This window comes from Lygodium microphyllum, chromosome 17, assembly GCF_053477565.2.
Source record: "Lygodium microphyllum isolate KBCC chromosome 17, Lygodium_microphyllum_v1.1.10, whole genome shotgun sequence".
NCBI classification, from domain to species: domain Eukaryota; kingdom Viridiplantae; phylum Streptophyta; class Polypodiopsida; order Schizaeales; family Lygodiaceae; genus Lygodium; species Lygodium microphyllum.
In genome coordinates this window covers 25821455-25836216 of record NC_141151.1, presented here as the reverse complement: position 1 = coordinate 25836216, position 14762 = coordinate 25821455, and the positions used below count along the sequence as shown (strand labels likewise).

Genomic DNA, 14762 nt, shown 5'->3' with positions numbered 1-14762 from the left:
CCTTCTTGCCACCCTCAATCACCTCAAATGGAGCTTTTCCCATAAAACTATACACCATGTTGTTGTAAGCAAACTCAACCAAGGGCAAATACTGCCTTCACTGTGTCTTGTGGTCTGAAACATAGTATCTCAAAAGATCTAACATTGTGAAACTTGCTTCCTTAAACTAACCATCTATATGCGAATCGATGGATAATGAGAATTTCAGTGTGGTACCCATATTCTCAAACAACCTCTTCCAAAATAAACTAGTCATCCAAGGGTCTCGATTACTAATGATCAACTCTGGCATACCATGATACTTAAAGATGTGCTTCAAAAACAATCGTACCATATGATCAGCCTTCACTTCCTCACCAAAATGAAATGGGCTTGTTTGCTAAACCTGCAAATGATAGTCCATATCCCCTCATTTCTTGTAGGCATCTTAAGAAGCTCAAAAATAAAGTCTATTGCAATGCTCTACCAAGGCCTATCTGGAATAGGCTGCAACAAACCTGGCATCATTTGCCTATCATACTTTACCTTCTAGCATAAGATGCATGTTTTAATAAACTATTCTACATCATGCCTCAAAGCTGGTCAATAAAAGAAATGCTCCACTATATTGACCGTGGCATCAATACCTCTGTGTCTTGTATACGGAGAAGCATGACTTTCAATGATAACTCTAGGCCTTAATGGCTTTGTGACACACAGTCATCCATGCATCATCAAAATCCGTCTCTTAGCACAAAGTGTTCATGCCTTTGGCCATTGCAAAGTTGATCGTAAACATAAGCAAAGTTTGAATCAAAAACATATTGCTCTTTCGTGGCATCCAATTCCGTGTGATAAACCATACTAACGACTGAAATTTGTCGCTTACGTGACAGTACATCAGCCATTACATTCTTTTTACCATCAATATATACAATCCGAAAATGAAACATAGAGAGAAAATTTGCCCATCTCGTATACTTTTCTAACAACTTTGTCTGCGTCAGAAAGTACCTCAAAGTTTAATGATCTGTCTGCACTGTTAAATCAATCCCCCAACAAATAATGTTTCCACTTAGACAATACATAAATTATAGCCAAGAGCTCTTTCTTATAGACCTGCAAATCCTATTATGCATCGTGGAGAATTCGGCTCTCATAAGCCACAACTCGGCTGTCTTGCGTAAAAACAGCCCTGATGTTGTTACCATATGTAATCACATTGAACTATAAATGACTTCCTTAGATCGGGCAACACAAGCACAGGATCTAAAGTCATCTTTTTCTTCAACTTTTCAAATGCTGAAATTTCCACTACCGTCCATCTAAATGGCACATCCTTCTTCTGCAAGGCATGCAATAATGGAGATGCAATTTCAGCAAACCCGCGTACATACTTCCTGTAGTAAGAACACAAACCCAAGAAGCTGTGAATCTCATATACATTCCTCAAAGCTGGCCATGATCATATTGCCTCAACCTTTGCAAGGTCCATGCGAATACCATTAGCCAATACAATATGCCCCGAAAAGAGGATTTCACGCAAGAAGTATTCACTTGTTTTATCATTGATAACCAGCCTATACTCGCGTAGTTCATTGAACACAATGTCCAAGTGTTTTCTATTCTCTGCCTCGTTCTTTGAATAGACAATCATGTCATCAAAGAAAGTGCCCACACATGCTCTATGTGGCCTAAAGATACGATCCATCATCCGATTAAAAGTGGCAAGATCATTCATAAGTCCAAAAGGCATAACAAGAAACTCAAACAATCCAAAAGATGTCTTAGGAACATCTTCCAGTCTAATGCGTATCTGATGGTACCCACTTTTCAAATCTATACAGCTAAATTGCAATCTATCCATAAGATCATTGATCTGAGGAATCAAAAAGTGATTCTTTACTGTGATCTTGTTCAGAGCACGATAATCAATGCACATATACCATGAACCATCCTTTTTCTGCACCAAAAGCACTGGAGAACAAAAAGAAGATGAGCAAGGCTGAATCAGCCTTTTTCCAACAGCTCATTTATCTGACTCATAATCTCCTCCTATTGGGCTGCACAAACTCAGTAGGGTGGCTTATTAGGTGGGCTACTTTCAAGGATAAGATCTATGCCATGATCTTCTAGCCTTTCATGCGGTAGCTGCCTTGGAAGTAACTGAGAGAAGTAATTAGCATACATTTTCAAAAATGACATGCGATCCTTCTCTAACTTAGACATGTTCCCAACATTCTCACTATTATCTTTTTCCTTCATAAAAACCAAGTACGTTGAAAGATGATTTTTCATTACTTTAGAAATGACAGTTGCACATACAATAGGGACAAATTCACCTTTCAACTTTACATCAAGTGTGAGTACTTTTCCCTTATACTGAATAGTGATCTCCTCAGGTCTCGAGTTGTAAATTTACTCTAATTCCAATTACACCTTACATGTACAACATTTACTTAACCATGTGGTTAAAAATTAATCCACATGTTAAGTGAGGTTTCAAAAATATATATCCTCGTGACACCTTCCTTGTCCACTTCCCCCCTCTCTATGTCCCCCCTGCCTCCCTCATCTTGTTGCATAAAATTGGTATTTATATACTTCAAAAGCTTTACTCTTACATACCAAACATGCTCAATATTGTAACAATCCCTAGAAAACCATACACATTGGAATAAAAAGAGTGTTACTTCACCATTATTTTGCAATGGACAATTTTCTAAGTAAAACTCTATCTTTAAGTTAACTATTTTTCATGTTACCTTTATAAGTTTGTCATCATTCAAAATAAACAAATCCCAAAATGTGTTTGGGTGCATACACCCCCACTAACCACAGAGCCTCACCCTTGTACACGATCTCTACAATCATGAACCTACCTCGAGCATCATAGTGAATCAAAGATGGCTGCAAAGAAGAGCAAACAGCCAGCATGACCCTAGAACTACAAGGAGCATGACCATTGAGAAACACCGTAAACTCCTAATATACATAAATGGAACCAGCCATTGAAGGTTACTTATTCCACTGCACATGAAATATCCCAGTTTCCAGCAAAAACAGTCTTCCACATTTTATACTATTTGCTACCAAATGAGATACCCTTACATTCCATAATGCTCTCCTCATAATAAACAGGAAAGATAAAACTACTGCTGCAGTACCCCTTGGCATCTGCAGTTTTACCAGCCTAGAGACTGTCAATCTCACTGCAAATGATATCACAAGCTCAGCCCTCTGCAAACCAGCAATCCATGCCCGAGAAGGATACTGCTGCTGCTGCTGATTACAGAAAGCATCCCTTCATGGAAGTAATCTTCCTCAAGAATCAAATCACAAAGTAGAATCAGAGGAACTTTTATCAACCACGCCTATTGCAGCTGTACAAAACGATTGGGACCTAGAATCAAATTCTTTACCCCTTCACTGAAATGTTTGAGTAATGTTGGGTGGGGATGTAAGAACATGAACTAAATGAGATTCCTAGCGACAATGACACTTTACCAGAGCCACCTAAGGAGCTTCCTTTCAAGCTTGTTCACAATGATAAGAAGGATGAGGCTCATCCACACCCCTGTCATCACACAAATTCTTATTTCCTGTTTACCCAATAGGTGCAAGAGGAGATACATGTTGCCCCTAAGACAAAATTTGAGGCTCGTGCTCTTGCATATGCATCTCAAGCTTGGGGCCTAGAATCAAATTCTTTACCCCTTCACTGAAATGTTTGAGTAACGTTAGATGGGGATGTAAGCACATGAACTAAATGAGATTCCTAGCGAGAATGACGCTTTACCAAAGCCACCTAAGGAGCTTCCTTTCAAGCTTGTTCACAATGATAAGAAGGATGGCACTCATCCACATCCCTGTCATCATACAAATTCTTATTTCCTGTATACCCAATAGGTGCAAGAGGAGATACATGTTGCCCCTAAGACAAATTTTGAGGCCCATGCTCTTGCGTATGCATCTCAAGCTTTGGATCCATACGATATCGTGATCCCTCAGGTTCGTGAGCACATAAGTGACCCAACTGTCTAAATCTAAAACAATGGCCTGCAAACATCCCCCATCTTAACTCATAAAACAAGGGATGCAGAACAAGAGCTTGAAAATGTATTTTAGTTGGGAGAGGTTTGCTTGTATCCCAAAGCAAACAAGATCGATGTTGTTGGTCATTTGTAGCAACCCATTGTTCTCAAATTTGTTCTTAAACCATGCACCACAGGTTTGGTGGAACACAAGTTATAGAAGAACCGTAGGGGCACCAATTTTGGGGCCAAACACGTGTTAGCTATCTCCAAGTGGTAAAGTAGTTATTTTAGATGTTAATAAATTTATTGCTTGATATAATTTCTGGTTAATCAGGTTAATCACCACCCTATCCAAGAAGAAAGGCTGGTTTCAGGATCCCTCAAGTCAATGCCATGTCTTTCTTCAAAATTTCGACTAATCTTTATCTTTCTCTCAAGGGGCGTTGCCAACATAAACCTCACTTTTCTAGGATCTGGAAATTAGTCCAAGATGGACCTAGTATCCCATAAAGATTTGGTGGTCTAGGCACCCGAAAGCTGGCTTACTAAGAGAAAGATAGTAGAAAAGGATTCCATTTGTAATGGAGTACTATTTAAATAAGACAAAGTGTGCATGCCCAAGGATGAGGATATCTGCAGAAAGACTTTTGTATTAGTGCCATGACGCGCTGAGCACGGGAAACCCTAGCATACATAGACTTTGACCTTGGTTGTTTAATATTTTTGTTGGCCCCACATGAAGACTTTAATTGAGTCTTATGCGCACAAGTGCCTGCACTATTAGCTTTGAGCAACGCAAGCAAGCAAGGATCTTACATCCTTTATAAATTCCCAATAAGAAGTGGAGTGGCATTTCCTATAGATTTTGTAATATAATCACCCCACACTAATCAAGGTCATGATGCAATCTGGGTTGTGGTTGATCCATTGAAAAAAATGGCTCGATTCATTCTGACAAAGACAATCATTAAAAGCCACAAATTGGCTAGTCTCTTTGTCAACATTTGTATAAACTTTACGCTTTGCCCAAGGAAATAGTCAATGATCGTGATTCTAAGTTCACTACCATTTCTAGCAAACCATTTTCCAAAAATTGAAGAGATGATTTTCCAAGTCATCCTTGGAGCATTATGAGACCAATAGACAGTCCAACAGGACAAATCATACTACAAGGGATATGTTATGTGCATATGTCTCCCGGAGACAATCTCATTGGAAGCCTTATCTTCCTTGGATTGAGTTTGCTTATAGCAATGCCAAGCATTCAACTCCTCGGTATGGCCTATTTATGCTTATGTATGGCAAACCATTCATTGCCATCAAGCTCAAAGGGGTGAAAATGTAGTCCATGGTCCAATTTATACACGATATGCAAGAGATGTTGACCATTGCGAGGGAAAGCATTACAACAACTCAGCATCGTGCTATGTTTTATGCTAATCAAAATTGTACTCATCGAGAGTTCCAAGAGGGCATATGGGTATACATTAAAGTCCTAAAGGACTACCATTCAATAACTACTAACAAGTGCTTCAAGTTATCTTCGAGGTATTGCGGTCATTTCTAGATCATCAAGCAAATAAGTAGCATATCTTATATATGAATTAGATTTACCTCCAAATGTCAGAGTTCACCTGATGTTCCACATGAGTCATTTGAAAGAACAACTGGGGCATCTAACAAGGTGGCTTGATAGTCCTGATTGAGGAAGGCAACTCAAGGACACTACTGGTTATATTCCACTCAATCTCGAATTACCATCCCATTGTAATGTTCATCCCATATATGTGGCCAAGTGGAAGAACCACCTGGAGACAAAAGCTACATGGGAGTCCATACATTCATTGAAGAGTCGTTTTCACCATTTTGTTCCTAAGGATATTATTGAGGGCAACAATCATTCATAAAGGGGGCAAGTGTTACAGCCTTGAACATTCAAATGGACACTAGTAGCATTGGTCACAATGGCCATGAAGTGACTTAGTGAAAATGCACTTAGGGCACTTACAAGGTGAGGGCAATCAAGTCGTATTTATAGGACTCAAGGCCCTATTGTGCCCATCATTGTGCAATCACCACTCTTGGACTCTTGGCCCATAGGCCAATGCGTCCATACACTGGGATGGTGTGGGCTAGTGGTATGGGACGTTAGCTCTTAGGACAGGGTAATGACCCAGTTACCTCCCTAGCTCCGAGGTGAGACCGTTTGGCTCTCATGCCCATTCATCTTATATTCATGGATATGGCTTGTGTCATGTCTGGACATTTCACTGTGAAAGTGAGAGAAGAGTACATAGTCTTTTCAAATAGTAGTTGTATGAGCTAACTTGGTTATTAACAATCCAGCTCACCAGTTAGATAGCTAGATGCCAAGAACTAAGATGCTAGCTAGCAGCAAGCTCGTAAGCTAGGTGGCTATCTCAATACTTTCAATTTTCCTAGACATTAAACCATGTACATCTAAATCATTGTAAATGTATACTTGATATGAGTGAGGATACTTTCAGTCAACATTAATAAGCACAATTTGAGGGTTTCCTGAACAATGGTGATCAATTACAAGTACAACAAACTTGATATGAGTAAGGATTAACTTTCAATCAACATTAATGAGCACAATTTGAAGGTTTCCTGAACAATGGTGATCGATTACAAGTACAACAAACAAGTCGCTGCAACAAACAGGCCTCATCCATCTTAGAATAATGATCCTTCCTTGTCTATCATCTTTCATTGTCAAATTGCACTCTGCTCTCAGAGCCAACTTTGCAACTAGTGTCACAATTGAAATGGCACTAGCAGCCTTTATCTTAGTCATACACACACATCTTTGGACAGATGACCTTTTCCTTCACCCTTGAAGATCTGGCTTCTTCAGAAAGAGCCGTGCCTTCCAGACACATTTAAAACCCACTATCATCACCAACACTTAAATTTCTTGCAGTTACGCAGGCCGATCTTTTCAGAAGGTTTCAAAACTCTTGTATAATAAAGGTTTCTCTAGATGTTATTTAATCATGATTGCTTCATTGGAAAGAGCTGAACTTCTTTATTATGAGACGCTTCACTTTGGCAATGCTCTTGTGAGAATACCTTTTCAAAACAAATGAGTAAATTAGGGACCCTGATAGTGTAAACAAGTCTAGATGACTTTTATTGTTCTTCTCGTTTCCTTGCTTTTTCAGAAAAAGGCTGCATCCAAAAGGTAAAAGTAAGAAATACAATGGGCAGAGGAAGTCAGGACCTAGTCCAACTTGACATGGCCATTCTATGGGGTAACCAGATACAGACAAGAGTCCAAAGACTATAAAACCTGGGAAGAAGGGAAAAGCCATTCTGGGGACACTAGCCCATGGTATCAATCAACCCTTGAAAGCAAGCCAGCAGACTACATAGATAAATGATAAAACCGCACGAGCTAGATTGTAAGGAAAAGACATGAAAAAGATAAGCTGTATTTCAAACTGAGCACATGATTTTGTAGAAGAAACACACACTGGTTTGACATAAGAGAGACAATTAGAATGACGTTGTGAGCTGTGGCTAGTCAAGACCTACAAAACCAACCAGTTCACATATAGTACAATCAACATTCCAAGCTCTCTCTCCAAGATAACCAATTCCAGTCAAAGGGTGCTTTTCAATTTTGGAACAAAAGAGTGCCTACTCAGTTATTCTTTGAAAAGGAGGTGGTTTACCTCATACAATGTTGCAAATGTAAAATGTGCTTGATTTAACCGAATAGCAAGGCGTGGGGTTTCCAAGTTTTTTCTTTCAGCCAAAAAACACTCAAGTTTGTGCATTCTTGCTGCTTTGATAAAATGCAGTAGTTGTCTCACAACAGCAGAAGAGAATGATTGCCTGTTGTCATTTGCAGTCATACATTTCATCAGCAACAGATTTTCAGGAGTTCCTGTTGTCAATACACCCATTGTTTCTAAGTCTCGAAGGTGGCCTTCTAGAACGTTGACTGCAGTCATTGTACTCTCTCCAGTCAAAAACTTTCCAGCCTGTGGAAACAGATCTTATAATAAGACGAAATCTTCTATTTTCCTCCCACAACTTTTGTGAAACATAGTTACAGTAGGAAAGGCTGTTTACTTGTACCTTACCATTGTTAAAATATTTCTCAATAGCTTTTCAGAATCACCCTCATCGTAAATAACAAACTGCTTGTTCAGACCAAAGGAGGGATGCGATCGCAATATCTTTGCGCAAATGCTATGAAAGGTACCAACCTTTTAAGAAACAGACACCAATGTTAGACATCTTCCAGAACTTTTCACACAGTACAACTTTGTTTGTGATCAATTGTTCAGATGCATTTAGCCACAATACTGAAAGTTTAATAAGCTCATAATATTCAAGTGGTTAACCTTATCCACATAATAGAAATGAAATACTATTAAATTTTAACATATGTCTATGATATCATCCATTTGCCTATATTTTTGTGACCAGCTAAGTTGGTAGGTAGGTGTGTGTCTTGTTGGCTGTCCAAATTGAGATTGAGTGCAATTAATGGTTGGCTATAATGCTTATCAAAGATTAGCATATTGGCAAATCCTAAGCATCTATATAAGACTCGCGTAGGATGCATGTTGGGGTGAGATGAATGGGGACAGATAAGGCATCAAGAATTTGCCAAAAGCACAAAACGGGCCTAGGTTGCATAATGTTTTTGCAACCATTACAAACAAAGAAAGAAAGAAGGGAGAAGAGACAACAGGAGGGAGATTAAAGCAGAAAAGTGAATTGAGAAAAACTAGGGGGTGGCTAGCCACAGGACAGCAAAGCAATGGCTTAGGGACAGTGCATGAGGTCAAACCAAGCTTTTTTTCCCTTAAGATACAACTGAGTTGGTTGGAATGCCTCACAAACCTTTTTGCAAACACTTGTGAGAAGTCTATACAACTTTGGGAACAACCCACTCCTGCATCACTGCTTCGATGTATCTACCCTAGTTTCCATCTTCTCCACACTATCGCTCTCACTGCAGAAAACCTGGAAGTGCTGTTTCAACCTAGTTTCTCAATTAATATCAGCTACAATCACCCTCCTCCTATATTTTTCTATAGATTGAACTATCAGTGGTTGCACGTGACAAGTTTATTAAAATATGAAGGCTGATGTCTACCCATTTGACATTTATGAGGAGGCTAAGACCAAGAAGTAAATTGGGAATATCAGAGACAGAGTTATGAAGAAATGGAAGCAGGAAGCAAGCTTCAGGAGGAGGAGGCAAACTGACTCATGTGCAAGATAGAGAATTTATACAAGAGTGTAACTCAACCCTAACTAGTGTTAGAGTGCACACTAACAAGCTTAACCACAAACTGTGGTCTTTTGTCACTTCCAATCAAGGCCTGACTGAGGGTTTGACAAATACATAGCCAAGATTCCCATGTCCCACTCATGTGCAAGATAGAGAATTTATACAAGAGTGTAGCTCAACCCTAACTAGAGTTAGAGTGCACACTAACAAGCTTAACCACAAACTGTGGTCTTTTATCACTTCCAATCAAGGCCTGACTGAGGATTTGACAAATACGTAGCCAAGATTCCGATGTCCCACTCACCCCATCCAAAGGATAGAGCCTTCTCAGAACTCCTATCCCCTCATCGTAGGGCTTCTAAAGGCAAGGAGAAGTACGATGAGATCCTCCCTCCTGGGTTGAGCAAAGCCTTTTTAGAAAGTGATGCTATCCAATATACTCCTTCCTGGAAAAAACCAGTATGAGTGAGGTGGATGATGATGCTCATGAGACGGGAGAGGCACCCCTACTGATCACTCCACTAGGATCTTATAGGCAGTTGCTAGCAAGATGAACAATCTCCACTGAGAGAGCATTGATTTGTCACCACTCCTATTGAGAAGGTGATGAACAAATACTTGTTAATGTCCTCAACCGCAAGCGTTCTATACTCTTATCATACTATCTTTTGGCTGCTTCAAGGCCTGAAGGTCTGCGCACGGTCTGTAGCTACATTTCCCACATCCTTCAAAGCTCCCTCTCCAGAGTGTCTAGGGTTTATAGTATAGAAGAAGTCTCTGATGACTCTATCCCCTAGTCCAAACAGAAAATCTATGTTTTGACCAAACCTCCTCCATGGCCTCAATCTCATGCCTGGTTGTATGCATTCTCTAAGATACGAATCTGTATCTTGGTCTGCTCTCCTCCTCTGTTTGATATTTTTTCACTGAAAATCAATCCATCCTCTCCTTTTCTAACAAGGCAATCCTCCTACTCTTCACCCTCACTTAAAATATTATGATCTCTTATAAGGCAGAGATCTAATCATGGACTATGTCTTGCTTGCACATATCTATGAGGCCATATTCATCATAAAGGTGCTCCAAAATCTTGGTGGCAAAGGTGTGGCCTCTGTGCATCTCCATTAGGAAAATCTGAACCAGTGAATGATCAGTTAGAGTGGTAAAAAAAGTAATGTCCATCAGCTCCCACCTGTGAGAGTCCCAATTGCCCACATAGAATCTGTCAACCATAGAACAGACCTGAGTTCCTTCGACCCTGCTCACCTAGGAGACACTATTGATCTTGTAGATCTACTAAACTCAACCATAACCCAAATCTCTTGACCTATGATAGTGAACAAGAAATCCTCCCAAGATGTTGTCAAACCACCAAAACTTGCCTTTAAATTATCTTATTTTTCTAGCATTTTTTGGTTCATTAAAATAGCCCCAAAAGTAATTTATGCCATACTGTACAACACTCTAAACAGTTGTATGATACACAAAACATCTTCTAGCTCCAACTGTTCTTATAAAAGTGACTCAGTGTGCAAATTACTCTTTATCCCTTTTATCCTTTGCCCACACTTTGCATCAACTGTTACTCCTCCAACATAACAAGCTATCATCTCCCACTCTGCTGCTGTTTGAAAGCAACTTCACCCTGATTCAGCTGCCATGACCTAGTTACCAGCATCCTCAGCACTGACCATCATCAGGTGCAGCTGATTCTACCCCTTCTGCAGGGAGGCCACCTGTTTTCCTGCAGCCCCACCCAAACATCTGCTTCCAGATCTGCATTTCCAGTCATTCTCATCAGCTCCTACCTGTCTGCAGCCAGCAGGTGACCCATTCCAGCCCCGCATTTTGGTCAAGGCTAGCTGCATTTTCATCATCACACCTCAGGCTAATCTGCATCTTGCATCTGCAGCAGGTTGATTTTCAGTTTTACAGCATTCTGCATCAGATTTTCAGTCGCATTCTACCCCAACTATTAAGTTAATCAAATGTGCAAGGTTGTTTAGCACATGTGATGCACATGGCCATTATTTCATGGTAACAGGCCAAGGACCCAGAGGATGCAGTGGGTGCCAAAGGCAAAAGTTGTAATAAGTTATGCACAACTAGTACTAGTCGGTACACGTTAAATTTTGGCCTAGACCAATTTATTAACCACTAATGTCAATGGTGACATTAGAGACTAGGCATTAATTAATTAATTAATGATGGCCTAAGAGTCAATAATTACTCAAGGATACTTGGAAGATAAATTGGCCTAGCCAATTGAATTATTGGCTGGTGAAATTAAATTTTTAGAGCACTAGCGTAATTGTTCTATTCATTTGAGTAATTATTAAATTATTTTTTAAAAAATAATATTCTGAAATTAATTTAATAAGATGGATAATGCTAGAAGATAGGATTAAAAGGTTGCCACTTGGCAAACCTTGCCTATGCAAGTAGAAAAAACGTTTTTAGGGACTGGTGGAAGTCTATTCCAACCATTGTGAGATCAGATAATGCCAGGAACTCATCACATAACGACGGATCCTCCGGAAGCAATGGAAAAGGAGTAGCCACAAAGGCAGCAAGTCCCGCCTTCGTGAGGGGCTCAAAAGTAAGTAGGGAAGAGTAATCCCTACTAACTAGTGGGACGTACTGGATAGGGGGAGGAGCATGAGAAGGCGCCATTCAGATGGTTACACACACACCACAAACATAGACAATCAAGGAGAATGCCTGCAAAGCAATAGACAAAAAACCAAGGATAAGAGAATTACCAATAAAACGTGACTCGACCTACTAACCCCAAGCAAACCACATCCTAGAAAAAATTTGACATGACCTTGAGACAAATGCGACCGAAAGCTTCATGCGATGCATCAGACAAACACCCTGAACCCCGTATCAAGCAATAAAAGAAAAAAAAACTGCATACCGTACCCGTAACCGTAAGAAAGATAGTAAACCAAAACCATACCATATCCGATACATATCAATACTACATCTGTGATAAAACTCTCAGGACTGCGCATACCCATCCCACGAAACGGTTCATTAAAAATGGGAATTAAGTGTAGTGAGGGGGGAATTAATTTAATGAAGGGTTGATTTTAATCAATTATTAAAAATTAGTGAATTTTTATTAGGTGATTCAAGAGACCAACAACCCAATATCAGATATGTGGCTGAGTTTGTCTTTCAAGGAGCGAGATGAAGGCCAATCCCCAAGCAATCCGAGGGGCAAATTGGTTTGGAGGCCTATTGGTCAATTTTAATAGCAAGAGGCACTCGGATTAGCAGAGGAGATCAGAGGATCTCAAATATACTATAAGATAAAGAAATACCACAAGGGATACCACTTTTGGGGCCAACTGGGTGTCCAATGTCCAAGATTAAAGTGGTAAAGTGTGCATTTTCAATTTATGTGAATTTTATCTTTGTTATAATTAGTGTTTAAATAGGTAATCTACCACCCTATCCGAGAAGGAAGACTAGTTTCATGGTTCCGTTGCTGTGACACCACTCAATCCCTTGATTTGGTGGACCCAAGGTACGTGATTGCAAGCCAAGGCTTTGTGCTAGTGTTTTTTTTACTCTCAATTGAGAAATTACAGCAATATGTCTTCATACAGTGAGATGCAATCAAGTAGTGATGATGCCTCTTAGTATGAACATTCACATGGGAATGAAGAAAATGCAATGCCTGATCTTGGATAAGACGTGCAGCATGGACAGCAACCTGATAATGCTGGTTTAGACCAAAATGTGGATCCTCTTAGACCTACAAAGGCTGATGACCAGCAAGAGGAAGAGAAATTTGATGACTAGTGTAAAGATTAGCTGAGGAAAACAACTGAAATGTTAATGCGATTGGCAAATAATCCTTAGTTCATACGCTTTTTGAACCCCTTCAAGAAAGGCAGCAAAGGCAAGAAAAGGAAATCATCTTTAAAAAGTTTAGAGCAGCAAGATGCACCGAAGAAAGAGCCAATATAGCAACATGATGTTCCAAACGTGAATAGTGAACATAAGCAAATGATGTGAGTGGGGCACTTGATGCATATGCAAGGCCAACTTAGAAGTGCCAACCCAATGCTTTTTGAACGGCAAGGCATGCATGCAATGATGGAGCAACCATGATACTTTGGTAGTAGTACTAGTTTCCATGCTATGGTGGGCTTGGGACCACATATGGGGATGTATGGCACAACTCCTTATGGTATGCAATGACCAATGCATGGTGGCAAGGCCCAATGTATTTGGGTATGGCTGGTAGGTACCTAAACCCATGTACAACAACATTGGCATGATGTTGGGGCACAAAGTGGCAAGTTTGGCAATGCATATATGCAGCCTATTGTATTTGGGACTCATGATATTAATATCGGTCATACAAATGCTCCGTATAGTGTTGGTCATGAGGACAAATGTAGCTAGTAATGCACGCAATGTATGGGAAAATATATCTCGGTATGGCTAGTAGTATGCGAATTCCCATGCACAGTCACATGGCAATGGTCCAAAGTATGCAAACAAGAATGTTTCCTAATGCATCTAGTGCTCCTAGCATGTCAAGTATACATGAGGAGCTAGTCAACTCGATATAATGTTACATATTAGTTAAGTTGAAATCGCAGCAGTGTGAAAGTATAAAGCATCGTAATACTTAAGGAAAAGAAAGACCTACAACCTAGTGGAGGTTTGAGGCAAGTAAAATTAGAGGTAAAGTTTCCATATGCTTATTGGTGAAGCTTTAACGTTGTTTCACCAATAGATGCAAAATGGATGGAAGAGGATGACTTGGCAGACCATCCTCAGTTGTTGTAACTTTACCTAGATGCCTTTTAGTTAGAGCTGACTTTGGTTCAAGTGCAATCAAGTTCAATAGAGCATGGGTTCACATCATTGCCTAATGCTCAAGGGAAAGGTAGCACTTCCACTCCACCAATTGTGAACAGCCCTCGTAGAATTTAAGCGGCCTCTTGATATAGCCGGATAGCAAAAGAAGAAAATGAGTCAAACTCTAGAAAGGGGAAAATCTCCGCGAGTAAAGAAAAATCCACCCACACGTATTAGTGATAATACGCTTTATTTGGCTAGTCATATAGACCTACCAGACGATTATTTAACAAATATTCTATATTCTAACAATCAAAGTGACGAACCTGACTCGCATGTAGTGGATCTCGGATGTATTCAGCATGCATCCAAGATACTGTGCCAACAATATGTCTACCATGAGGTCACTACTCAGTGTACTAGTCACTGTGAGATGTATGCAAATGAACATGAGTTTCACCCAGGCAATGAAACTATACTTTTACATTGGTTTATGATCAGTTAGGCACGAGTTTTTGCCTTAGTTTTGAGAAAAATTTTATTATGAGTTCAATCTTTGATCAATTTGAGAGCTATTTATGGTCAATTTTGGGATAAATTTTTGCATTGATTATTGGTCAGTTTTTGCAATGAGTTTGTGATCAATT

General features: G+C 39.8%; 1 protein-coding gene across 7 annotated transcripts in view; it reads right to left on the bottom strand.

Annotated features, from left to right (window-relative positions):
- LOC148021706 (uncharacterized) overlaps window positions 1-14762 on the bottom strand; it is a 165509-nt gene that overhangs the window by 106590 nt on the left and 44157 nt on the right. For all 7 annotated transcript variants that reach the window (XR_015694381.1, XM_087697216.1, XM_087697215.1 and 4 more), the window contains exons 3-4: window positions 8129-8254; window positions 7715-8026 (exon numbers count right to left, since the gene is read on the bottom strand). Coding sequence is in view for 6 of the 7 variants with exons in the window: in XM_087697216.1 (XP_087553342.1) it covers window positions 7715-8026; window positions 8129-8254 (438 nt within the window). In the remaining variant the exon portion in view is untranslated. The remainder of the gene's footprint in view (window positions 1-7714; window positions 8027-8128; window positions 8255-14762) is intronic.